Genomic DNA, 27,318 nt, shown 5'->3' on the forward strand with positions numbered 1-27,318 from the left:
AAGAGTCTAGTTGGAATGTGGCTAGGAGTATGCATATCGCATACCTGTGGTCACATGACCACTGTTCCCAGCGACAACATCCAAGAATCCTCCCAGCATGCATTGCGTGTGATGCGAGGATTCACAAGAGAGTGACTGTAGGTTTGTAGTCTAAGGCCACACAACCACTTTAATTTTCAAAATAATAATGGTAAAATGAATAGAGAAATCTGTTTGTAAACAATAGTGAACATAGAGTGCATAGGGAGGGCAAGAGTTGTTTTTTTTTTTTAAACGTAATCTTTATTTTAAATATTTTTAAAATACATTAAAGAAACATGATAGTCTTTGCCAGATTCATTCATTTTCTCACAATGTGTTTAATAATAAAATGCTCAAAGGTTTATGATCTTTATATAATTTTATTTGACTATAGAATAGAAATCCTGCATCAGAAGTGAAAGTTGACTCTCAATGACACACAGTTAAAACTCATTTCATTTTTTAGTTGACACATATTAGTGGGGTATAAATCCACTCATTCTTTCTACTGTGGTAAATGGCCAGGCAACTCCTTCTTGCAGGTACTGTTTTTTCTTTTTGTTACTTTGATTTCATCTTAAACATCCAATAAGAAGATACAATGAAAACAGAATCAAAATTTATAGTTTACATCACTAACTAAAATCCCACTCCTGAATGATTATACAACACAACACACTCAAGTGGAAATATTTGGAATTTGTGAACATTTATAATAACCCATCTAAATTCTTTTGGACAATCTGGTCACTTTTCTCATTATTTGGTTCATTCAATGGTTTATAATTATTTTGGTATTCTTGAAGAATTTTAACTACATCATGATGTCCAAAGTGTATAGCTTCATCCATAGGAGTGTTATTCCATCTGTAAAAAAAATAGGAAGGTTGAGTGTAAGCCCTCTGGTTGTCTGCTACAGAAACTATCAGCACCATCCACCACCAAACTGTTCATAACACTGTTTAATGTGCAAATAAGACTGAATGGCTTTCGGATTTCCTCCCCAGCACTATTCTCTTCCTGCTTGACTGACAGCTTGTTGGTGATGTAGTCAAGGTAGTGAGTTGTCAGCCAAGCAGAAGAAGGTGGTGCTAAGTGGCTAATAGTACTGGGGAGGGAGAAGCTCAGGAAGTGCTTTGCCATGCCCACAGCACTTTAGCCTCGTTTGAATATGAATTCAAATGCACTTTTTGGGGGGTCGGGGAGCAATAGATTGCATAAATAAAGGTTTGAATGGCATTACCTCTCAGAGAGCAATATGACCATATAAACAGTTTATTTTTTGGGTGCGGCGATAGGAGGGTGCAAAGCTGGATCAAGTTGACAGATTCCCTACAAGTATCCTTCTTGTAAAGTGATAACATATCTCTAGTATTTGCTCTCATTATGTTGGTTAGAGGTCAGACCACTAAGACCTCACATTTTTCATTCCCACCAACCATACCGTAATATGCATACACTAACTGTATGTAATCACTTAACAAGATGGCAATAACCTGTAACATAAAAAAGTTAATTAATTTTAAATTTCACACATCATAATTATATAAATGTATTTATCTATTCAAGTTTGTCTTCCACTATAAAATTGCCAATACAAATTCTAAACTTAGTTAAAATGAAAAATCTCACATTCTCTGAGGTTTGGAGAATTTGTACAGTGGTGTGAAAAGTGTTTGCCCCCTTCCTGATTTCTTATTCTTTTGCATGTTTGTCACACTTAAATGTTTCAGACCACAAAACAAATTTAAATATTAGACAAAGATAACACAAATAAAGACAAAATGCTGTTTTCAAATGAAGGTCTTTGTTATTAAGGGAAAAATAAATCCAAACCTACAGGGCCCAGTGTGAAAAAGTGGTTACCCCCTAAACCTAATAAGTGGTTGGGCCACCCTTAGCAGCAACAACTGCAATCAAGCATTTGTGATAACTGGCAATGAGTATTTTACACTACTCTAGAGGAATTTTGGCTCACTCATCTTTGCAAAATTGTTGTAATTCAACCACATTGGAGGGTTTCTGAGCATGAAAAGCCTTTTAAAGGTCATGCCACAGCATCTCAGTCAGATTAAGATTCGGACTTTGACTAGGCGGCTCCAAACTCTCAATTTTGTTTTTCTTAAGCCATTCACAGGTGGACTTGCTGGTGTGTATTGGATCATTGTTCTGCTGCATAACCCAAGTGTGCTTCAGCTTGAGGTCACGAACAGATGGCCGGACATTCTCCTTCAGTATTTTTTGATAGCAGTATTCCTGGTTCCATTTACCACAGCAAGTCTTCTAGGTCCTGAAGCAGCAAAACGGTCCCAGACCATCACACTACCACCACCATATTTTACTGTTGGTATGATGTTCCTTTTCTGAAATGCTGTGTTACTTCTACGCCAGATGTAATGGGACATACACCTTCCAAAAGGTTCAACTTTTGTCTCGTCAGTCCACAGAATATTCTCCCAAAAGTTTTGGCGATCATCAAGATGTTTTCTGGCAAAACTGAGACGAGCCTTTATGGTCTTTTTGCTCAGCAGTGGTTTTCGTCTTGGAACTCTACCATGCACACCATTTTTGCCCAGTCTCTTTATTATGGTGGAATCATGAACACTGACCTTAACTGAGGCAAGTAAGGCCTGCAGTTCTTTGGATGTTGTTGTGGGGTCTTTTGTGACCTCTTGGATGAGTTGTCGCTGTGCTCTTGGGGTAATTTTGGTCGGCCAGCCACTCCTGGGAAGGTTCACCACTGTTCCATGTTTTTGCCATTTGTGGATAATGGCTCTCACTATGGTACACTGGAGTCCCAAAGCTTTAGAAATGGCTTTATAACCTTTTCTAGACTGACAGGTCTCAATTACTTTGTTTCTCATTTGTTCCTGAATTTCTTTGGATTGCAGCATGATGTCTAACTTTTGAGGATCTTTTGGGTGACTTCACTTTGTCAGGCAGATCCTATTCAAGTGATTTCTTGATTGAGAACAGGTGTGACAGTAATCAGGCCTTTGTGTGGCTAGGGAAATTGAACTCAGCTTCCCAAAGATGTGATAAACCACAGTTAATTTACGTTTTAACATTGGTGGGGGGATCACTTTTTTCACACAGGGCCCTGTAGGGTTGGATTTCTTTTTACCTTAATAATAAAGACCTTCATTTAAAAACTGCATGTTGTGTTTACTTGTGTTATCTTTGTCTAATATTTACATTTGTTTTGTGATCTGAAACATTTAAGTGTGACAAACATGCAAAAGAATAAGAAATCAGGAAGGGGACAAACACTTTCACAACACTGTATATGCTTTTTGGCAAAGCCATATTTCAATACTAGTCTCATCAAAGCAGGAAATTCATCAATAGTCACCTAATGTTTATAGAATTCAAGCAATGAGCGAGTTCTACTATTTATATATAACAGGATACATTGAGACTGCTGCATATACATAACATAGGCGACACTGAGACTGCTATGTATACAACACATAGGAGACACTGAGACTGCTGTATATGCATCACAGAAGACAATGAGGCTGCTGTATATACATCAAATAAGAGGCACTGACACTGCTGCATACATCACAGACATTGAGACTGCTGTATATACATCAAATGAGACCACTGAGGCTGCTGTATATGCATCACATAGGAGATATTGAGGCTGCTGTACATACATCCCATAGGAGACATAGACTGCAGTATATATATCACAGGAGACACTGAGGCTGCTGTATAGACATCACATAGCAGAAACTGAGGCTGCTGTATACACATCACATGGGAAACACTGAGAATGCTATATATGCATGATACAGGAAATGCTGAAGCTGCTGTACATACAGCGGGTGAAATAAGTATTGAACACGTCACCAATTTTCTGAGTAAATATGTTTGTAAAGGTGCTACTGTCATGAAATTCTCAAAGAGGTAGGTAACAATACATCTGATCCACACAGGCAAAGAAATCAAACCGTAGATGTCAATAAATTAAGTTAAATGTAATAATGAGAAATGAAACATGGAAAAAGTATTGAACATGCTTACTGAAATTTAATTAATAGTTTGTGCAAAACCCTTTGTTAGTGATGACAGCTTCAAGACGCCTCCTGTATGGAAAAACTAATTGCATGCATTGCTTAGGTGTGATTTTGGCCAATTCTCCACACAATCACTCTTCAAATCCTAAGGGTTTTGCGTGCTCCTTCTATGAACTCAGAGCTTTAGTTCCTTTCATAAGTTTTCTATTGGATTCAGGTCAGGTTATTGGCTGGGCCATTCTAGCACCTTTATTCTCTACCTCGGAAATCAATTGACAGTTTCCTTGGCTGTGTGTTTGGGATCATCGTCTTGCTGAAATGTCCACCTTGGTTTCATCTTCATCATTCTGGTAGATGGCAGCAGATTTTTTTCAAGAATGTCTCAGTACATTTGTCTATTTATCCTTCCTTCAATTATATAACGTTTGCCATTGCCATTTGCTGAAAAAGAGCCCCACACCATGATGTTCCCACCTCCAAACTTCCTTGTTGGTATGGTGTTTTTGGGGTGATATGCAATGCCTTTTGGCCTCCAAACATGGTGTGTATTATGGCATTTAAAGAGTCCAATTTTGGTCCCATCTGACCAGACTATATTCTACCAATATTTTATAGGCTTGTCTAAATGTTGTTGAGCAAATTGTAAAAGTGCTTGAACATGCTTTTTGTTCAGCAATGAAGTCTTGCATGGTGAGCGTGCATTCAGGCCATAGAGATTTGAGTGCACTACTTATTGTATTTTTTTTTTAAACAATTGTTGTAGTTTGCCAATTCCAAGTCTTTGTGTAGACTTCCACACGTGGCCCTTGGCTCTTGGACAACACTTTTTTGATAATTATTTTCACTTCTCTGTCTGAAATCTTGCAGGGAGCACCTGGTCGTGGCTGGTTTATGGTGAAATGATGTTCTTTCCACTTCAGGATTATGGCCCCAACAGTGCTCACTGGAACCTTCAGTAGTTTCGAAATTCTTCTGTATCCAATGCCATCAGTATGTTTTGCAACAATAAGGTTGCGGAGGTCTCGATACAGGTCATTGATTCATGAGATGTTTCTTGTTTGACACCTTGGTATTTAGGCACATTTTTAAAGGCCATCATTTGAACCAGCTGATATTACTTTTCACTAAGTGGCAGGATTGCTTTCCAATTACTGATAGATTTCATCTGGTGTCATGACTTTTCATGGTTTTTTGCACCTTTGTTTCTTCATGTGTTCAATACTTTTATCCTGTGTCATTTCTCATTATTACACAAAACTTAATTTATGGATGTAACGCGGGTGGGTGTGGCCCCACTGAGCCATGCGCCAGGCTTACCCTGGAGGGGCGTGATTAAGTGACTACCTGGTTTTCATTAAAGCCTCTGATGGTGAGGATAGGCTTGGCTGCTTATGGTCGCCAGGTACTACTCCAGGGCTGTCCCCGGGACTAAAGCAGCTGAGTGGAGGGTCAGATTCATGAGTACGCAGTACAGGAGGGCAAAGACAAAAATGTGGTCAGATGGTCCGAAGTAGGGGCAGGCAGCACAGAATCAGAAGTTATAGCCGAGTTCAGGAGCGGAGAGGTCAGGCAGGATGGAAAAACTAGCTGGGTTGGTAATGGGAAGCTGATTACATAAGCAAGCATAAATGTGGACTACGGGATAGGAACCAAACGTTAGAGCAAGGAGTGGTGGAAGGAGCTGCCTTATATGGAGCCTGCTCACCTAGTATAGGCTGGGAAACCTAATCTCTGCAAGACACAGTAGGGTTAAATTCCTGCAGAGATCGGCCACACTACCCTAAAGCAAAATGGAAGCAGCACGCATTAGTAGCAGTGCAGAGGAGTGCAGGAGGAAACAAACTCAGCAGACTGGCCAGCCACATAGAGAAACCACACAGCGAGTGTTGCAGCGTTGAGGAGGCATGTGAGTTGATGCCGTGACAGTACCCCACTTACGCACACAGCTTGCTTGTCTGCACTGTCGGAGGAATCTCTCGAGCATTGCAGGGGCGAGGATGTTCCCAGCGGGCTCCCAAGATCTTTCTTCAGGACCAAAACCACTCCAGTCAACCAAATAGAAGGTCTTTCAAACCTTCTTAGAGTCCAAAATATCCTTTATCTCGAACATGTCTGAAAAACCTCCAGAGACATTGGACATAGAGACAGGAGAACAAACCTTAGAGAACTGATTCAGGACTACAGGCTTCAAGAGCGAGATGTCGAAGCTATTCAGGATCCGAATACTGGGTGGCAGCAGAAGTTTATAGGACACCAGATTGACCTGTCTGAGAATCTTGAAGAGAACAAGGTACTGAGGAGCAAACTTAAATGAAGGCACCGTCAGCCGTATGTTCAAAGAATATAACCAGAACTCATCTCCGGGGTGATACCGAGGTGGCGAAAGGCATAGGAGGAATCAGCAGTTGGTGTCCCTGAGGAAGACATAAGAGACGGTACTTAAGGATGCTGGGTGTATACCACAAAGAATGGAGATTCCCTACAAGACTCCCCAACGTGGTTATTGTAGGAAAACTCAGCACAGGGGAGCAGTTGCACTCAGTTATCCTGATGGTCAGACAAATTGGCAAAGGTAGCTGTCAAGGATGTGATTTACCCGTTCCACTTGCCCATTGGTCTGTAGATGGTACGCAGAGGAGAAGTCCAGCTTCTTAAGAAGGTCAGTCAGGGGTGCGGCCATCATGGCAAAGTTTCTATCCCACGATCCTCAGGAAGGCTCTAACCTGCTTCTTTGACAGCGGTCTCAGCCAGGTTTGAATTGCCTCCACTTTACTGATTTGGGGTTTGATCTTGCCTCTCCCCAGGTCTTTGGCTTCTTCTTTCCCCATGACACATTTCTTCAGGTTTATTGAAAACCTCGCCTTCCTTAGAGCATCAAACCAAGCCTGGACCTTTTCCAGATGACTCTCCCAGTCGGGGCTGAACATAACAATATCGTCCAGGTATGCTGCGGCGTATTGCTTATGAGGTGCAAGAATTCAATCCATATCTTTCTGGAAGGTTGCAGGGGCCCCCTGCAGTACAAACGGTATCCAGACATAAGCATCCGGAAGCATCCATCCGACGTAGAAAATGCAGTCTTCTCCTTGGCTCCATGTGCCATGGGGATCTGCCAATATCCCTTTGTCAAATCCACAAATCCAAGGTGGTTATGTACCTTGCTGGCCCAAGTCTCTCGATCAGCTCATCGATGCATGGCATTGGATATGCGTCGAACTTGGAGACCTCATTCAACTTCCGATAGTCAGAATCTCCATTCCCTATCGGGATTTGGGACCAAGACAATTGAGCTTGACCAGCCATTCTTGGATTCCTCAATGGCCCCGAGTTTCAACATACGCTCCACCTCCTTGGAGATCACTTCTCGTCGGGCCTCCGGAATTCGATAGGACTTCACGTTTACGCGCACATGTGGCTTCATCAAAACTTTGTGTTCTACTACCTTTTTGCACCCCAGTAATTCCAAGAACAGATCCTGGTTCTTCGGGAGCAACTTGAAGCACTGCTGTTTTTGGGCCTTCAATAGAGTCTACGCTATGGTGACACCTCCAACCTTGCCTTCTGGCTTGCCCAACAAGCACGGAGTTTCAGACGGGTCTCTGTCTTGCCATAGCTTGATGAGGTTAATATGGTAGATCTGATATGGTTTCCGTCTTCCTGGTTGATGAATCTTATAGTTCACTTCACCAAGCTTCTCCACCACCTCATACGGCCCTTGCCATTTGGCCAAGAACTTGCTCTCCACAGTAAGAATTAGCGCAAGGACTCGGTCTCCTGGATTGAACTGCCTCACTCTGGCTGACCGGTTGTAGATCCTGGCCTGAGCTTCTTGTGCCTGGAGGAGACGTCCTTTGATGATGGGCATCACCTTTGCAATCCTCTGTGGCATCAGTGCCACGTGCTCAATGACGCTTCAGTGGGGCGTGACTTTGGCTTCCCAGGTTTCCTTGGCTATATCCAGGAGACCTCGCGGATGTCGGCCATACAGAAGTTCGAGAACCCCGTAGAGGCCTGTGGAACTTCTTGGCTGGAGAACAACACATACGGGAGGAGAAAGTCCCAGTCTCTACCGTTCTTTTCTATGGCCTTCTTCAGCATACGCTTTAGCGTTTTATTAAACCTTTCCACAAAGCCATCTGTCTGAGGATGGTATACTGAAATCCTCAGTTGGGAGATTTGCAAGACCTTGCATAACTTCCTCATCACCTTACTCATAAAAGGTGTTCCCTGGTCGGTCATGAACTCCCTTGGTAAACCTGTCCGGGAAAAACGTGGACCAATTCGCGGGCTACACTCTTTGTGGAGGAGTTTCTCAGTGGAATTGCTTCCGGATAGCGTGTGGCATAGTCCAGGATGACCAAGATGTATTAATGCCCACAAGCAGATTTAACCAGGGGACCAACCAAGTCTATGGCAATTCTCTCAAACGGCACTTCATGGCATGAAGGGACTTCAAAAGTGAGAGGCGGGGGCGGTTAACTGACGCATAGGGCAGGACCTGCAATACTTGAATATTTCCCGGTGACACCCGGGCCAATAGAACCTCTGATTAACTGTTCCACCAGCTCTTCCCTTACTTTTGTGACCCGGTACAACAATTCCCCACTTATCATAAAATAGGAAAACCTTGTGTCAGCCCCTGGCTCCTGTGCCACCCCATTTATGACCGTGACATTATTGAAGGCTTCCTTCAGAGTTAGGTCCCTATGTTGGACAGACTCCAAATTCTCACTGGTCACCCCTAACTCTGGAATGACAGACTCAGGGGACGCTACCTCCTCATCCCCCACAAGAACACAAAAGGGAAGCCAATCTGACTCTGGGTGTGGTGATACCTCTTCAGGGTCACCTGGTTTCTTAACCATGCCAGCGAACCCTGAACCCTTCCCCCACAGATCCCAAAATAAACAAAAGTCCCGGCCTATAATGATAGGGTGCGACAAGTCCTGAACGACGTTGACCGTGGGCCGTTTCAATGTCCACTCTGGCCATAGGATAGTCCTTAGCATTGTCATGAATGCACCGTATGTCGACTTTTTACCCCAGGATCAGTTGGAGAGAAAGAGTGGCCCTCACAAGGATCACCAGACTCCCGGAGTCTAGCAATGGCGTTACCTGCTGCCCGTTCACCTTCACGGGACATGCATGTGGCCCCTCGCTGGGTGGACAGTTCACACTGCAGGCCGGACACGCATAATATGTACAGCAGCGTCCTATGCTGCAGTTCATCTGCTCGGGGGTCAGGGGAAAACTAGCGGCTATATGGTCTGGGCCGTGGCACCTCCAGCAGATCACATCACCCGTAGGGACCTTGGGCACCACCTCCCTTTTGGACCTTGGATGCCCCACCCCCTTTTTTGGCCTCCGCCCCTTGTTGGGACCCCCAGTTTGGAGTGGGCTGCCTTCCCAAGGAACCTTCAACCTCCTGGTATCTCTCGGCCAGTCCGACCAGTTCATCCGCATTCCGGGGATCACCCTGGGCAACCCAAGTCTGTATGGGCCTCGGTAGGGAGTGCACAGACCTCTCCATTACCACTCGCTCTACCATCAGGCGTAGAGGACTCCGGCTGCAGCCATATCTGGACCAGGTGCAACAGGTCAAACACTTGGGAGCGAGGAGGTTAGTCCCGGTAATACGCCCAGCGGTGGACCCGCTCTGCCCTGACAGTCATCGTCACCCCCAAGCGTGCCAAAATTTAGGTTTTTAATTTACCATACTCCTTGGCGTCCTGCAGAGCTAAGTCATAATAAGCCTTCTGGGGTTCCCCTGTCAAGTATGGCGCCAGCACCTCTGCCCACTGCTCTGGCAGAAGTCTCTCGGCGACCCTTTCAAACACCATCAGAAAGGCCTCTATATCATCCCCCGGGGTCATTTTCTGCAGGGCTTCCCTTACTACCTTCCGGATGGAAAAGTCACCCACTGACCTTGTCGTTAGAGCTGTTGCCAAGCCACGGATAGCATCTGCGAGCAAATCGATCTGCTGCTGTTGTCAGCACTGGTCCTGTTGGGCCTGCTTCTGGAGCTGCTGCATAAGCAACTTGGTGGTCTCCTGTTGCGCCATCTGCTGTTGCTGTAGCATCTGCTGGTGCTGCACTTGTTGCTGTTGGTGTTGCACCTGCTGCACCTGCAACAGATGCTTGAGCAGGTCCTCCATCTTGTCCGGTGTCACTTGCTGGCTTATGGCAGACTTCACCCAGGACATGCAGTCCTTCTTATAGCAGTCACACGTGTCTGCTGGGAACGCTGCCCGCATTCTCCACCAATTGTAAGGGTTTTACTCACTTGGGTGTGACTGGAGAAAAACAGGAGGCTTGTTCCTTTAAAAGTTCATGTGGGTTTATTGCTTCATAAATCCAGAAGCCAAACAGAAAGGCAAATAGCCTTTAGATCAGGCAAACAAAGTAAATGTCCTTAGCAGGTCTCTGCTCACTCAGGCCTGTGTGGCACACAGGCTGGTGTAGCGTCCAGTATCCTGGCTTGGTCTGAAGACAAACATACACAGGAGGCCTTCTCCTTCCAAACACACAGACCATGTGGCAAACAACAGCCTCCATTATATAGGCTATTAACCACACCCCGAGGTGAGATATGTGGGTAGCAAGACCCGCCCAACTCCAACTCTCAAACTATCTGTAACCCGGTCACAGGTGCGACAAACAATCCTCTTAGTGCTTATGTGTACTAGAGAAACACTGCGGGTTACATCACAGAGACTAGCCATCTCTGTGACACATACCTCCCATCGACTATGCGACCATTAGCCACCTTACAATACAGTTATATGAAAAAGTTTGGGCACCCCTATTTATCTTAAGCTTAATGTTTTATAAAAATTGGTGTTTTTGCAACAGCTATTTCAGTTTGATATATGTAATAACTGTTGGACACAGTAATGTTTCTGCCTTGAAATGAGGTTTTCTGTACTAACAGAAAATGTGCAATCTGCATTCAAACAAAATTTGACAGGTGCATAAGTATGGGCACCCTTATCATTTTCTTGTTTTAAATACTCCTACCTACTTTTTACTGACTTACTAAAGCACTTTTTTTGGTTTTGTAACCTCAATGAGCTTTGAACTTCATAGCCAGGTGTATGCAATCATGAGAAAAGCTACTTAAAGTGGCCACTTGCAAGTTGTTCTCCTGTTTGAATCTCCTCTGAAGAGTGGCATCATGGGCTCCTCAAAACAACTGTCAAATGATCTGAAAACAAAGATTATTCAACATAGTTGTTCAGGGGAAGGATACAAAAAGCTGTCTCAGAGATTTAACCTGTCAGTTTCCACTGTGAGGAACATAGTAAGGAAATGGAAGAACACAGGGACAGTTCTTGTTAAGGCCAGAAGTGGCAGGCCAAGAAAAACATGAGAAAGGCAGAGAAGAAGAATGGTGAGATCAGTCAAGGACAATCCTCAGACCACCTCCAGAGAGCTGCTGCATCAACTTGCTGCAGATGGTGTCACTGTGCATCGGTCAACTATACAACGCACTTTGCACAAGGAGAAGCTGTATGGGAGAGTGATGCGAAAGAAGCCGTTTCTGCAAGCACACCACAAACCGAGTCGGCTGAGGTATGCAAAATCACATTTGGAGAAGCCAATTTCTTTTTGGAAGAAGGTCCTGTGGACTGATGAAACCACGACTGAGCTGTTTGGTCATTCAAAAAGGCGTTATGCATGGCGGCAAAAAAACACAGCATTCCAAGAAAAACACTTGCTACCCACAGTAAAATTTGGTGGAGGTTCCATCATGCTTTGGGGCTGTGTGGCCAAGGCCGGCACCGGGAATCTTGTTAAAGTTGAGGGACGCATGGATTCCACTCAGTATTAGCAGATTCTTGACAATAATGTTCAAGAATCAGTGACAAAGTTGAAGTTACGCAGGGGATGGATCTTTCAGCAAGACAATGATCCAAAACACCGCTCCAAATCTACTCAGGCATTCATGCAGAGGAACAATTACAATGTTCTGGAATGGCCATCCCAGTCCCCAGACCTGAATATCATTGAACATTTGTGGGATCATTTGAAGAGGGCTGTCCATGCTCGGCGGCCATCAAACTTAACTGAACTGGAATTGTTTTGTAAAGAGGAATGGTCAAAAATACCTTCATCCAGGATCCAGGAACTCATTAAAAGCTACAGGAAGCGACTAGAGGCTGTTATTTTTGCAAAAGGAGGATCTACTAAATATTAATGTCACTTTTCTGGTGAGGTGCCCATACTTATGCACCTGTCAAATTTTGTTTGAACGCAGATTGCACATTTTCTGTTAGTACAATAAACCTCATTTCAACGCAGAAACATTACTGTGTCCAACAGTTATTACATATATCAAACTTAAATAGCTGTTGCAAAAACACCAATTTTTATAAAACATTATGCTTAAGATTAATAGGGGTGCACAAACTTTCATATAACTGTATATATACATATATATATATGTACACACATATATATATACTGTATATACATATATATATATGCACAAAATGCAACTCCAAGGGGGTGTAGTATAAACTGACATTTGTATGGCATGATATATATATGGTTTTAACCCCTTAACAACATTTGACGTACTAATACGCGTTTGTGCCCTGGGACTTAAGAGCCAGACCCGTATTAGTACGTCATGGCGATCGCGCGCGCACACAGGCTGTGCGGGCGCGATCGCCGCCGGGTGTCAGCTGATTGTCACAGCTGACACCCGGTACTATGTGCAGGGAGCGGCCCTGCACCGCTCCCAGCACATTAACCCCCGCGATGCTGCGATCTAAGTCGATCGCAGCATTGCGGTGGCAAGGGGAGGTGACCGCAGATACTCACCTCCTCTTCCGGCTTCCAGCGCTGACTGCCGTGGCTTCCAGGATGTTGCCATAACGACCCGATGTCGTCATGACAACATCCGGGTCACCAGACAGCAGGAATATTTTTTAGAAATGCGCAGTGCATCTCCAAACAATCTTCTCCCTGTCCAGCGCTGACAGACTGGATGGTGCTGCATTCCTGTGCCATGCAGGCGATCAGAGAAAAAAAAGTGAAAGTTCCACAGTGGGACAAAGTAATAAAGTATTAAAACTATCAGAAAGTGAAAAAAAAAATAAAAAAAAATTGTAAAAATATAAAAAAAAAAAAATAAAAAAAATAATCCACCAAAAATAACAATATAATGTAACCATCAATAAATATTATTATAAAAAAAAAAACAATAAAAGTACACATATTTGGTATCGCCGCATCCGGAACAATCTGACCTATAAAACTGTCCCACTAGTTAACCCCTTCAGTGAACACGGTAAAAAAAATAAATAAAAAACGAAACAAAAAACAATGCTTTATCACCATACCGCCAAACAAAAAATGGAATAACACGCGATCAAAAAGACAAATATAAATAAAAATGGTACCGCTGAAAACGTCATCTCGTCCTGCAAAAAACAAGCTGCCACACAGCTCCATCAGCCGAAAAATAAAAAAGTTATAGCTCTCAGAATAAAGCTATGCTAAAAAATATTTTTTTCTATAAAATTGCTTTTATTATGTAAAAGTGCAAAACATAGAAATACAATATAAATGTGGTACCGCTGTAAACGTACTGACCCGAAGAATAAAGCTGCCTTATCAATTTTACCACACGCGGAACAGAATAATAAAAAAAACAAACAATTCCTGAATTGTTGCTTTTTGTTTATTCTGCCTCCCAAAAATCGGAATAGAAAGCGATCACAAAATGTCACGTGCCTGAAAATGGCACCAATAACAACGTCAACTCATCCCGCAAAAAACAAGCTGTCAAATGACTGTCTGCCAAAATCTGGAAAAATTATAGCTCTCAAAATATGGCGATGCAAAAACTAGATTTTACAAAAAATGCGTCTTTTAGTGTGTGACAGCTGTCAGTCATAAAAACCCCATATGATTCTGGTATCGCTGTAGTCTCACCGACCCGAAGAATAAGGTTGTCTAATCACTTATACCGCATGAGGAACGGCGTAAAAAATAAACTCTCAGGTTAGGGTTGTGCTAGGGTTAGGGTTGTGCTAGGGTTAGGGTTGTGCTACGGTTAGGGTTGTGCTAGGGTTAGGGTTGTGCTACGGTTAGGGTTGTGCTACGGTTAGGGTTGTGCTATGGTTAGGGTTGTGCTACGGTTAGGGTTGTGTTAGGGTTAGGGCTGGGGTTGGGGTTGTGATGGGGTTGGGATTTTTTTCAAAAGTAAGAAAAAAAGATGACGATATGGCGACTAGTGTTGAGCGCAAGTGCTCGCTACTTGAGTTTGCATCGGGTGTTCTGGTATGCATTGAGTATCGTGGGTATTTGAGTGACATGCTCGAGTCTCCGCCCCATATGCTTCATGGCCAAAAAACTTTGCGGGGATTGCCTGCCATGCACGAGCGATCCCCGCATGTTTTTTTTTGGGTGTCTAATAACTGTGAAACATCCGGGCGGGGACTCGAGCATGTCACTCGAGCACACGCAGTACATGGTGCATACCTGAGTACCCGATGCAAACTCAAGTAGCGAGCACTTGCGCTCAAGACTAATGACAACTTATTCAATATGATGACCTAATGTTATCAAATTCTGTGTCGTACCTCTGGGTTCAAAATGTTCACTATACACCTTAATAAAATCCTTGAGGGGTATAGTTTCCAAAATGGGGTCACTTATGGGGGACCTCCACTCTTTAGGCACATCAGGGGCTCTCCAAACACGACATGGTGTCTGCTAACAAATTGAATGGAAAATAGGCTCAAATTGTTAGCGGACGCCATGTTGCGTTTGGAGAGCCCCTGTGTGCCCAAACATTGGAGCTCCCCCATAAGTGACCCCATTTTGGAAACTAGACGCCCCAAGGCACCTATCTAGATGCATAGTGAGCACTTGGAACCCCCAGGTGCTTCACAAATTGATTCATAAAAATTAAAAAGTGTTGTTTTTTTTTACTTTTTCATTTTTACGAATGAATTTGTGAAGCACCTGGGGGTTCCAACTGCTCACTATGCATCTAGATAGGTGCCTTGGGGGGTCTAGTTTTCAAAATGGGGTCACTTGTGGGGGAGCTCCAATGTTTGGGCACACAGGGACTCTCCAAATGCAACATGGTGTCCGCTAACAAATTGTCGGCTCAAATTGTTAGCGGACACCATGTTGCGTTTGGAGAGCCCCTGTGTGCCCAAACATTGGAGCTCCCCCATAAGTGACCCCATTTTGGAAACTAGACCCCCCCATGGCACCTATCTAGATGCATAGTGAGCACTTGAAACCCCCAGGTGCTTCACAAATTGATTCATAAAAATGAAAAAGTGTTTTTTTTTCTTCACTTTTTCATTTTTACGAATCAATTTGTGAAGCACCTGGGGGTTCCAAGTGCTCACTATGCATCTAGATAGGTGCCTTGGGGCGTCTAGTTTCCAAAATGGGGTCACTTGTGGGGGAGCTCCAATGTTTGGGCACACAGGGGCTCTCCAAACGCAACATGGCGTCCGCTAACTATTCAAGCAAATTTTACAATCAAAAAGTCAAATGGCGCTCCTTCCCTTCCGAGCCCTGCCGTGCGCCCAAACAGTGTTTTTTCTCCACATATGGGGTATCTGCGTGCCCAGGGGAAATTGTACAACAAATTTTGGGGTCCATTTTTTCTTGTTACCCCTGTGAAAATAAGAAAAATTGGGTCTAAAGTAACATTTTTGTGAAAAAAGTTAAATGTTCATTCTTTTCTTCCACATTCCAAAAATTCCTGCGAAGCACCTGAAGGGTTAATAAACTTATTGAATGTGGTTTTGAGCACCTTGAGGGGTGCAGTTTTTAGAATGGTGTCACTTTTGGGTATTTTCTGTCATAAAGACCTCTCAAAGTGACTTCAAATGTGATGTGGTCCCTAAAAAAATGGTTTTGTAAATTTTGTTGGAAAAATGAGAAATCGCTGGTCAACTTTTAACCCTTATAGCTCCCTAACAACAAAAAAAAATTTTGGTTCCAAAATTGTGCTGATGTAAAGTAGACATGTGGGAAATGTTATTTATTAACTATTTTGTGTGACATATCTCTCTGATTTAAGGGCATAAAAATTCAAATTTTGAAAATTGCAAAATTTTCAAAATTTTCACCAAGTTTCCGTTTTTTTCACTAATAAACGCAAGTGATATCGAAGAAATTTTACCACAATCATGAAGTACAATATGTCACGAAAAAACAGTCTCAGAATCAGGGGGATCCGGTGAAGCGTTCCAGAGTAATTACCTCATAAAGTGACAGTGGTCAGAATTGTAAAAATTGGCCTGGTCATTAACGTGCAAACCACCCTCGGGGGTTAAGGGGTTAAAACAATTATTTTAAAATTCCATTATTAGTAAAATTCAGAAAAATGTGGATCAGTACCACATTTTTCTTGAGCCCTATACCTTTAAATAAACATGTTTGTATAATTCTTATTGGTCACATAACACGATGTTATGAAAGTGCTGCATAGCTACCACAAGCGTTCTCAGTTTTTCATCTGGCTAACACAACGCATGGCATATACATATTTACATATTGTTATATTATTTTTATATATATACTAGATGGAGGCCTGATGCTATCGCATTGGGAGGGCGGTAATGTCACAATGGGAGCAGGCTTTGCAGCGTTGAGAATCCCCCTCCCATGTGCTCACCCACCTATCCATTCTCTCTTTCCCCCATGTGCTGACTTCTTCCGTCTGTGCTCTCTTCTTTGACCTGTCTACCCCATGTGCTATCCTCCATGTCTGCTGTGTCTCTCCTTCCTGTGCTGTGTTCTCCCCTCATGTGCTGTCCCGTTTGAGCTGTCTACCCCCTGTGCTCTATCTCTCTGCCCCGTGCACTTTCTCTCTCCCCCATCTGCTGTCTTCTCCGCTCATGTGCTCTCTTCTTTGACCTGTGTACCCCATGTGCTCTCCCCCTTGTCTGCTCTCTCTCCACCCCTGTGCTGTCTTCTTCCCTCATGTGTTCTCTCGTTTGAGCTGTCTCCCCGCGCAGTAAATCAGACCGCCGCCATCTTTGTGCAGGCAGATCGCGGCGGTCACATTAAAACTGCGCATGCGCTCCTCCTGTACAAAGATGGCGGCGGTCAGTGAATCATTTGGCTGATCCCGGCAGTGGCGTGTGCGGCGTGTTCATGACGGGGTTCCGCTGGTGGTACCGTGCAAGAGGCTGCGTACGGCATATACAGTGTGTGTGTGTGTGGTGACTATGGCGTATACAGTGTGCGTGTGTGGTGCGTACGGCGTATACAGTGCGTGTGTGGTGCGTACGGCGTATACAGTGCGTGTGTGGTGCGTACGGCGTATACAGTGCGTGTGTGGTGCGTACGGCGTATACAGTGTGGGTGGTGCGTACGGCGTAAACAGTGTGTGTGTGGTGCGTACGGCGTATACAGTGTGTGTGTGGTGCGTACGGCGTATACTGTGTATGGTGCGTACGACGTATACAGTGTGTGTGTTGTGGTGCGTATGGCGTATACAGTGTGTGTTTGGTGCGTATGGCGTATACAGTGTGTGTGTTGTTTGTACGGCGTATGCAGTGTGTGTGTGGTGCGTACGGCGTATACAGTGTGTGGTGCGTACGGCGTATACAGTGTGTGTGTGTGTGTGTGTACGGAGTGCACAGAGTGTGTGTGTCGTGGTGCAACCAGCGTATACAGTGTGTGTGTGTGTGGTGCATATGGCGTATACAGTGTGTGTGGTGCGTACGGCGTACACAGTGTGTGTGTGTGTGGTGCGTACCGCTTATACAGTGTGTGCGTGTGGTGCATGCCGCGTATACAGTGTGTGTGGTGCGTACGGCGTATACAGTGTTGGTGGTGCGTACGGCGTATACAGTGTGTGTGTGGTGCGTACGGCGTATACAGTGTGTGTGTGGTGCGTACGGGGTATACAATGTGTGTGTGGTGCGTACGGCGCATACTGTGTGTGTGGTGCATACGGCGTATACAGTGTGTGTGTCGTGGTGCGACCGGCGTATACAGTGTGTGTGTATGTGTGGTGCGCATGACGTATACAGTGTGTGTGTGTACGGCGTATACAGTGTGTGTGTGTGGAGTGCGTACAGCGTATACTGTGTGTGTGGTGCGTACGGCGTATACAGTGTGTGTGTGTGATGTGTACAGCGTATGCAGTGCGTGTGTATGTGATGCGCACAGCGTTTACAGTGTATGTGTGTGTGTGGGTGGTGCGTACGGTGTATACAGTGTGTGGGTGGTGCGTACGGCGTATACAGAGTGTGTGTGTGGTGCGTACGGCGTATACTGTGTGTGTGTGGTGCGTACGGCGTATACAGTGTGTGTGTGGTGCGTACAGCGCATACAGTGTGTGTGTGGTGCATACAGTGTGTGTGTGGTGTGTATGGCGTATACAGAGTGTGTGGTGCGTACGGCATATACAGAGTGTGTGGTGGTGCGTACGACGAATACAGTGTGTGTGGTGCATACGGCGTATACAGTGTGTGTGGTGCGTACGGCGTATACAGTGTGGGTGGTGCGTACGGCGTATACAGTGTGTGTGTGGTGCGTACGGCGTATACAGTGTGTGTGTGGTGCGTACGGCGTATACAGTGTGTGTGTGGTGCGTACGGCGCATACTGTGTGTGGTGCGTACGGCGTATACAGTGTGTGTGTTGTGGTGCGTACGGCGTATACAGTGTGTGTGTGGTACGTGCGGCGTATACAGTGTGTGTGTGTTTGGTGCGTATGGCGTATACAGTGTGTGTGTGGTTTGTACGGGGTATGCAGTGTGTGTGTGGTGCATACGGCGTATACAGTGTGTGGTGCGTACGGCGTATACAGTGTGTGTGTGTGTGTACGGAGTGCACCGAGTGTGTGTGTCGTGGTGCAACCAGCGCATACAGTCTGTGTGTGTGTGGTGCATATGGCGTATACAGTGTGTGTGGTGCGTACGGCGTATACAGTGTGTGTGTGTGGTGTGTATGGCGTATACAGTGTGTATGTGTGGTGCGTACGGCGTACACAGTGTGTGTGTGTGGTGCGTACCGCTTATACAGTGTGTGCGTGTGGTGCATGCCGCGTATACAGTGTGTGTGGTGCGTACGGCGTATACAGTGTTGGTGCTGCGTACGGCGTATACAGTGTGTGTGTGGTGCGTACGGCGTATACAGTGTGTGTGTGTGGTGCGTACGGGGTATACAATGTGTGTGTGGTGCGTACGGCGTATACAGTGTGTGTGTTGCGGTGTGTACGGCGTATACAGTGTGTGTGTGGTACGTGCGGCGTATACAGTGTGTGTGTGTGTTTGGTGCGTATGGCGTATACAGTGTGTGTGGTGCGTACGGCGTATACAGTGTGTGTGTGGTGCGTATGGCGTATACAGTGTGTGTTTGTGTGTGTGTGTGTGTGGTGCATACGGCGTATACAGTGTGTATGCGTGTGTGTGTGGTGCGAAGGTGTCGCGCTGGTGGTACCGCGCAAGAGGCTGGTACCACCAGCGGTTTCCATATTGAGACATTCATCACTTAGGTGTCCCAATATGGCGGTCGGCGAACTTCCGCCGCTTGGAATTCTGGGATCCGGACACATCTGGACAGAACAGGATGTGAAGACATTACTAGGTAAGTATATATTAGATATATATACAGTATACTAGATGGTGGCCCGATTCTAACGCATCGGGTATTCTAGAATATGTATGCGGCCGACCGGGCGCAATCAGCAGAGCGGTGTTTAAATTTGGCGCCAAAATCGCTGATTGGTCGCGGCCGGCAACCGCGACCAGTCAGCAAAGCGGTGGTTAAATTTGGCGGCAATATCGGTGATTGGTCGAGGGCGGCGGCCGCGACCAATCAGCGAACCGTGTTAGTGAGGACTGGAGAGCGTGTTTAAATTTGGCGCCAAAATCGCTGATTAGTCGCGACCGTGACCAATCAGCAAAGCGGTGTTTAAATTTGGCGCCAATATCGCTGATTGGTCACAGCCGGAGGTCGCGACTAATCAGCAGAGCGGGGTTTAAATTTGGCGCCAATAATGCTGATTGGTCGCGGCCGGCGACCACGACCAGTCAGCAGAGCGGTGTTTAAATTTGGCGCCAATATCGCTGATTGGTCGTGGCCTGCGAACGCGCCCAATCAGCAGAAGGGGGTTTAAATTTGGTGCCAATATCGCTGATTGGTCGCGGCCGGAGGTCGCGACCAATCAGCAGAGCGGGGTTTAAATTTAACAACCAATAATGCTGATTGGTCGCGGCCGGTGGTCGCGACCAATCAGCAGAGCGGTGTTTAAATTTGGCGCCAATACTGCTAATTGGTTGCGGCCAGCGACCGCGACCAATCAGCAGAGCGGGGTTTAAATTTGGCGCCAATACTGCTGATTGGTCGCGGCCAGCGACCGCGACCAATCAGCAGAGCAGGGTTTAAATTTGGTGCCAATACTTCCGCTAACATACAGTGGACCTTTGACAATGCATCCGCATTGCCACGCAGTTTCCTGTGCCTATGCTCTACCTGGAAGCTGAACTACTGAAGAGCGAGGAACCACCTGGTCACTCGAGCATTTTTCCCCTTCTTCTCGCACATACACCTTAGTGGGGCATGGTCTGACACCAGCCTGAACTTCCTGCCTAAGAGGTAGTATCTTAGAGTGTATACTTGATGGCCAAACTGTTAGAACCCTCCTGTTTGTTTTTTCCATCTTGTGTTTTGCGGTCACGTGACCATCTGCCTTTATATTCCAGCTCCGCCCATTTGGCTGTGCTGGACTTCAGTGTTTGACTGTTTCTCTAGCCTGGTGCTTCGGTGCCTTTCTCTGTCAGTTCGCTTGGTCCTTCTGGGACCTCTAGTACCTTTTGTCAGTTTGTCTTTTTGTGTTCTGCAACAACTTCGTTCTTTTAGGGACCCCTCCCTTAATGCTATAGGTCTTTGTTCAGACTAGCCGAGGACTAAGGCGGGTCTGTTCGCTAGGAGCAGGCAGCCCGCTACATCGTAGGGATTCAGCTTAGTCTTACTGTAGGGACAGCTTTCCCCTATCTTTCCTTAGTACATGTTGCAGATCATAACACAAACATTCCTTCTCCACTATGGATTAATTTGTCTCACAAGACGACAGCTTCCGGCTTAAATACATTATGGGGTGCTCTTCGCCATTCATCTCTTGTGAAAGGACCACACCCAGCCCGACATCTGTCCGTCTGGACCACAAACTCCTTCGAGAAATCCTGAGCCACCAACACCGGCTGTTTACACAGGGCTTGCTTGAGTTCCTGGAAGGCCGTCTCAGTTTCTGGAGACCACATAGCCATAGCCGATTTTGTCCCCTTAAGGAGGTCTGTCAAAGGAGTGGCTGTCATGGCAAAGGTAGGGATGAACCGGCGGTAGTAGCCCATGATGCCCAGGAACGCTCTGACCTGTTTTTTTTGTGAGAGGTTGTGGCCAACCCCGGATCGCATCGTAGAGCATCGAATATTGCCTTGACTATGGTCAGATAGCTATCCCAATCTTGGCTGTAGATGACAATATCATCTAGGTAGGCTGCTGCATACTTCCATCTTCTCTTTGGCCTTTGGGACATAGGAATCTGCCAATACCCTTTTGTGAGGTCAAGGGTGGTAATATACCTGGCCGTCGCTAGTTTCTCAATTAGTTCATCTACCCTGGGCATTTAGTATGAATCAAACTTAGAGAGCTCATTCAGTTTCCTATAGTCATTGCAGAACCGCCATTCTCCATCTGGTTTCGGCACTAAGATTATGGGACTGGACCAGCCACTCTTGGACTCCTCGATGACCCCCAGATTCAGCATGCACTTCACCTCCTTCGAGATTACCTCTCAGTGGGCTTCAGGAATCCTATATGGCTTTAGGTTCACTCAGACATGAGGCTCCGTAAGCACCTCATGTTCTACGATCTGAGTACATCCCTGTAGATCCGAGAACAGGTCCTTGTTCCGTTGCAGCAACTCTTGGCATTGTTGCTTCTGGGCACGTGACAGCGATTCTGCCACCTTGATGTCTCCCACGTCGGCTTCCGACTTTGCCACCAAATACGGAGCTTCCACGGGCTCCCTTTCTTGCCATGGCTTTATCAGGTTGACTTGGTACACCCGGTAGGGCTTCCTTCTCCCAGGCTGGTGGACCCTATAATTGACATCGCCAACCTTTTCAACCACTTCATAGGGGCTCTGCCACTTGGCCAGGAATTTGCTCTCCACCGTAGGTACCAGCACCAGTACCCGATCCCCAGGGTTAAAGTGTCTCACCCTCTTTTGGGTGTCCGCGCCCTTTTGGGAACCCCTGTATGGAGATGCTACGACCCCTTGTTTCCCCAAGGAACTCTCCACCGCCTGGTACCTTTCCACCAACCCCACCAAGTCATCGGCATTACTAGGATCTCCCTGGGCAACACAGGAATGCACCGATCTCGGAAGGGAGTGTATGAACCTGTCCATGACAACTTTCTCAACCATTTGTGCTGGGAGGAAGATTCAGGTTGCAACCACTTTTGGATCAGGTGTAGGAGGTTGAACATTTGTGACCGGGGAGGTTTGTCATTGCAATTGTTAGAACCTTGCTGTTAGGTTTTTTTTCCTTTGCTGGTCACATGACCTTGTTGGCCTATTTAATCCTGCTCCGCCCTTCTGGCTTTGCTGGACTTCATTGTATATCTACTTTCTAGCTAGCCTGTGCTCTGTATCTAACTCTGTTAGTTTGCTTGGTCTACGGACCTCTATGTTCTATCTATTTTGTTTGTTCGTCTGTCTGCTACTATTTCTGTTAGGAGGTGTCCCTTATTCCTCCCAGTCCTTAGTACTTGTAGGGATTCCCTCCTCACATCTATAGGTCTCCGTACAGACTAGATTAGGACTTTAGCAGGTCTGATCGCAGGATCAGGTTCCCTGTTACATCGTAGGGATTCAGCTGAGTCTTATAGTAGGGACAGATCTCCTCTCTTTCCTTAGCTTTGGTAGCAGAACATAACAGTAAGTCCAGCCTGCAAATTCTCTAAGGAAAGATTTTTTTTTTTTTTTTTTTTTTTTTTGTTCCATCATGGTGTCGGTTCAGGATTTGGCTAAACACCTGCAGGGACTCTCTCTGGAAGTGGCCGAGCTCCGTCAGCACGTGAGTAACTGTCCTGGAGCATATTTCTTGGAGCCTAAGGTATGTTTGCCGGATTTATTTTTTGGTGAACATCGAGAATTTTTTTCATTTAAAAATGCTTGCTTATTGTATTTTCGTTTGAGAACCAAGTCCTCTGGGGATGAATCCCAGCGCGTAGGGTTCATAATGTCACTTTTGCGCAAAGAGCCTCAGGAGTGGGCCTTTTCTTTGCAACCTAGTGATACATGCTTCAGATCAGTGGATAGTTTTTTTTCTGCTTTAGGACTATTATATGATGATCCTGACCGTGTGGCATCAGCTGAGACTGAGTTGAGACGTTTAAAACAAGGATCAGGTAATGTCGAAAAATATTGTACTCATTTTCGTCGTTGGTCCACTCAAACAGGGTGGAACGATTCTGCTCTGAAAAGTCTATTTCTTGCTGGGCTCAGTGAAAGGGTTAAAGACCTGCTAATTGCTTATCCTACACCTGAGGATTTGCAACAGGCTATGCAATTAGCTATACGGGTGGATAGAAGACTGCGTGCTAGGGTTAATGAGAGCAAATCCTCTGCTATGTCAGTTTCTGGTTATGATAATGTGTGTACTAACAGTGGTGAACCGATGGAGATTGGATCAGTGGCACTTCGCTCTCAAGAAAAAGACCGTCGTTTTTCAGAAGGCTTGTGTTTCTATTGCGGAAAATCTGGTCATTTGATTAAAGGCTGTGAGCTTCGTATGAAGAAAGGAAAAAAAAATGGTCAGTCACGCCCGTATTGCCTGTTTAAATTCCAAGGGTATATTTTTAGCTGCTTCCACGATTGCTCAGGAAAAATTAATGGAATTTCGGGTGTTTGTTGATTGCGGGTCTACACTGAATGTAATTGATGGGGGATTTGTGGAAAAACTCAATTTAAAACCTGAACCTTTATCATCCCCCATTGCTGTGGTTTCTGTGGATGGCTCCCCTTTGAAGAATATTACTCTCAAGGTCAGTGAATTTCCTCTCACTATTAATGGTGTTCACCATGAGAAATTGGATTTGGTAGTGTTGAATAACTTGCCTTCTCCAGTAATATTGGGTTTGCCCTGGTTAAAATTTCACAATCCTGTACTGGATTGGTCTACTAGTGAAATTAAATCCTGGAGCCATAAATGTTATGACAAGTGTTGTAACGGGCGTATTGCAGCTTTGGATAGGGGAGAATTGCCTGTTCCTATTCAGGATTTTTGGAGAGTTTTTTCTGAGAAGGAATCGCAGGTTTTGCCTCCCCATAGAGACTATGATTGTTCTATTGAATTTGTCCCTGGAGCGACTCTTCCTAAAAGTCGTTTATTTAACCTTACCATTTCTGAGAGGAAGGCTTTGGAGGAATACATACAGACAAGTTTGGCCGCCGGTCACATTAGGCCCTCTAAGTCTCCTGTGGCGGTTGGATTTTTTTTTTGTAAAAAAAAAGGACGGCGGTTTACGTCCTTGTCTGGATTTTCGTGAGATTAACAAAATTACGGTACGCAATCCTTACCCACTGCCATTGATTCCTGATCTGTTTAACCAGTTATTGGGGGCCAAGTGGTTCTCTAAAATTGACCTTAAGGGGGCATACAATCTGTTGCGCATGAAGGAGGGTGATGAATGGAAGACTGCTTTTAACACTCCTGTGGGTCATTTTGAGAATCTGGTTATGCCTTTTGGTCTTACTAATGCTCCTGCATTTTTTCAGAATCTGATTAATGACATCCTTAGACCTTTGATCGGTAAAAATGTGGTTGTGTATTTGGATGACATTTTGATTTATTCGCCAGATCTGGAGTCTCATTGGCGGAGCGTGCGTGAGGTATTACAGTTATTAATGGACAATTCGCTTTTTGCTAAGCTGGAGAAATGTGAGTTCGCTGTACAGAGAATTAGTTTTTTGGGCTACATTATCTCCAGCAAAGGTTTTGAGATGGATCCAGTTAAGGTTCAGGCTGTGCAGGAATGGCCTAGGCCTATTGGTTTGAAATCGATACAGAGGTTTTTGGGTTTCGCCAATTACTACAGAAAATTCATAAAAATTTTTTCTAGTATTGTCAAACCTCTGACTGATCTCACCAGGAAAGGTGCTGATGTGGTTCAGTGGTCTTCTGAGGCCATTGAAGCTTTTGTGTATCTCAAGGAGAGGTTCACCTCTGCTCCCATCCTTATGCAGCCTGATGTTACTAGGCCGTTTTTGGTTGAGGTTGATGCTTCCTCTGTGGGGGTTGGCGCAGTATTGTCTCAGGATAACGGGGATGGATTACATCCCTGTGCTTTTTTTTCAAAAAAATTTTCGGAGACTGAACTGAATTACGATATTGGTAATCGGGAATTATTGGCTATTAAACTCGCATTTGAACACTGGCGCCACTTCTTGGAAGGTGCGGAATTTCCCGTTCAGGTTCTTACGGATCATAAAAATCTGATATATCTTGATGCTGCCAAGCGCCTGAATGCCCGTCAGGCTAGGTGGGCACTGTTTTTCTCGCGGTTTAATTTCTCCGTTACTTACATCCCTGGTACTAAGAATGTTAAGGCGGATGCCTTGTCTCGCAGTTTTTCTCCCATAGTCGGTGCTGAGAAAGAGGAAAACATTTTACAAGAAGGTGTTGTGATAGCTGCTTTAGACTCCGTTTTGGAAGATGAGATTCTTAAAGCACAGGAGAATGCCCCATCTAACACTCCTCATGGGAGGTTGTTTGTGCCTGGGACCTTTAGGAGAGATTTGTTTGTTGAGTGTCACGAATCTCGGTTGGCAGGTCATCCCGGAATCTCTGAGACCAAGAGACTGGTGGGTCGCAGTTTTTGGTGGCCTGGATGGCAGAAGGAAGTCATTAAGTGGGTGCGCCAATGTACTATATGTGCTAGATCTAAGTCCTCACATACTCCTGCTGCGGGGTTGCTTTGTCCTTTGGAGGTCCCCAGTGCTCCTTGGACACATTTGGCTATGGACTTTATAACTGACCTTCCCTCCTCTGAGGGTTTTACTGTCATCTGGGTGGTCGTGGACCGTTTTAGCAAGATGTGTCACTTGGTTCCCTTCGTCAAACTGCCCTGCGCTAAAACTCTCGCTAAGGCCTTTGTCAAGGAAATTGTCAGACTTCATGGCGTTCCTACTGACATTGTTTCTGATAGGGGTCCTCAGTTCGTGGCTCGTTTTTGGCGTGCCTTTTGTGACAGGTTGGGAATTCATTTGTCGTTTTCGTCCGGATATCATCCTGAATCTAATGGCCAGACAGAAAGGAAAAACCAGGATGTTGAGCAGTTCTTGCGTTGTTTTGTGGCAGACAATCAAGAGGGGTGGTCTGAGTTTCTGCCACTTGCTGAATTTGCTCTGAACAATCATACATCTTCTTCTGCTGGTTGTTCGCCTTTTTTTTGTTGTTCTGGGAGACATCCGTCGTTTGGGTCGTTCTCCAAGTTGGGATCTGCCGTGCCTGAGGAGGAGAATTTTTCCGGTGATTTGGAAAGAGTTTGGACGGATGTGCGTGGTAATCTTCAGGAGGCCAACAGAAAATCTAAAGACTACTTTGATAGGAAACGACAGGAGGTTTTGTTCGCTGTTGGTGACATGGTTTGGTTGTCCTCTAGGAATCTGCGGTTGAGGATTCCTTCTAAGAAATTGGGTCCCAAGTTTGTAGGGCCCTTTAAGGTGCTTCAGGTTGTCAACCAATCTGCTGTTAGGTTGGAGGTTCCTACCTCCTGGAGAATTAATCCGGTCTTTCATGTCTCTCTGTTAAAAAAAGCTGTTGTGTCGGATGGTGACGCCTCTGCCTCTGTTCCTCCGGTGGTGGAGGACGGGGAATATGAAATTTCTCGCATCCTTGACTCTAGACGGTATAGAGGTAGTTTGCAGTATCTTGTGGCCTGGAAAGGTTTCGGACCCGAGGATAACTCTTGGGTGAGGTCAGATGATGTTTCCGCGTCCAGACTTATCAGAGCGTTTCACAGGAGATTTCCTGATAAGCCTGGTCCTAGGGGATCCGGAGGATCCTCTTAGAAGGGGGGGTACTGTTAGAACCTTGCTGTTAGGTTTTTTTTCCTTTGCTGGTCACATGACCTTGTTGGCCTATTTAATCCTGCTCCGCCCTTCTGGCTTTGCTGGACTTCATTGTATATCTACTTTCTAGCTAGCCTGTGCTCTGTATCTAACTCTGTTAGTTTGCTTGGTCTACGGACCTCTATGTTCTATCTATTTT

At 45.3% G+C, this 27,318-nt stretch overlaps 1 protein-coding gene across 1 annotated transcript in view; it reads right to left on the minus strand.

Annotated features, from left to right (window-relative positions):
- Nucleotides 1–313: 313 nt before the first annotated feature.
- Nucleotides 314–27,318, minus strand: part of GLS (glutaminase) — a 672,521-nt gene continuing 645,516 nt past the window's right edge. The window contains exon 18 of the mRNA XM_073647835.1: nucleotides 314–888. Coding sequence (XP_073503936.1) covers nucleotides 732–888 — 157 coding nt within the window. The 3' untranslated portion in view covers nucleotides 314–731. The remainder of the gene's footprint in view (nucleotides 889–27,318) is intronic.

The sequence above is a fragment of the Phyllobates terribilis genome, unplaced genomic scaffold, assembly GCF_046119375.1.
Source record: "Phyllobates terribilis strain yellow unplaced genomic scaffold, ASM4611937v1 Scaffold_9__5_contigs__length_417890890, whole genome shotgun sequence".
NCBI classification, from domain to species: Eukaryota; Metazoa; Chordata; class Amphibia; order Anura; family Dendrobatidae; genus Phyllobates; species Phyllobates terribilis.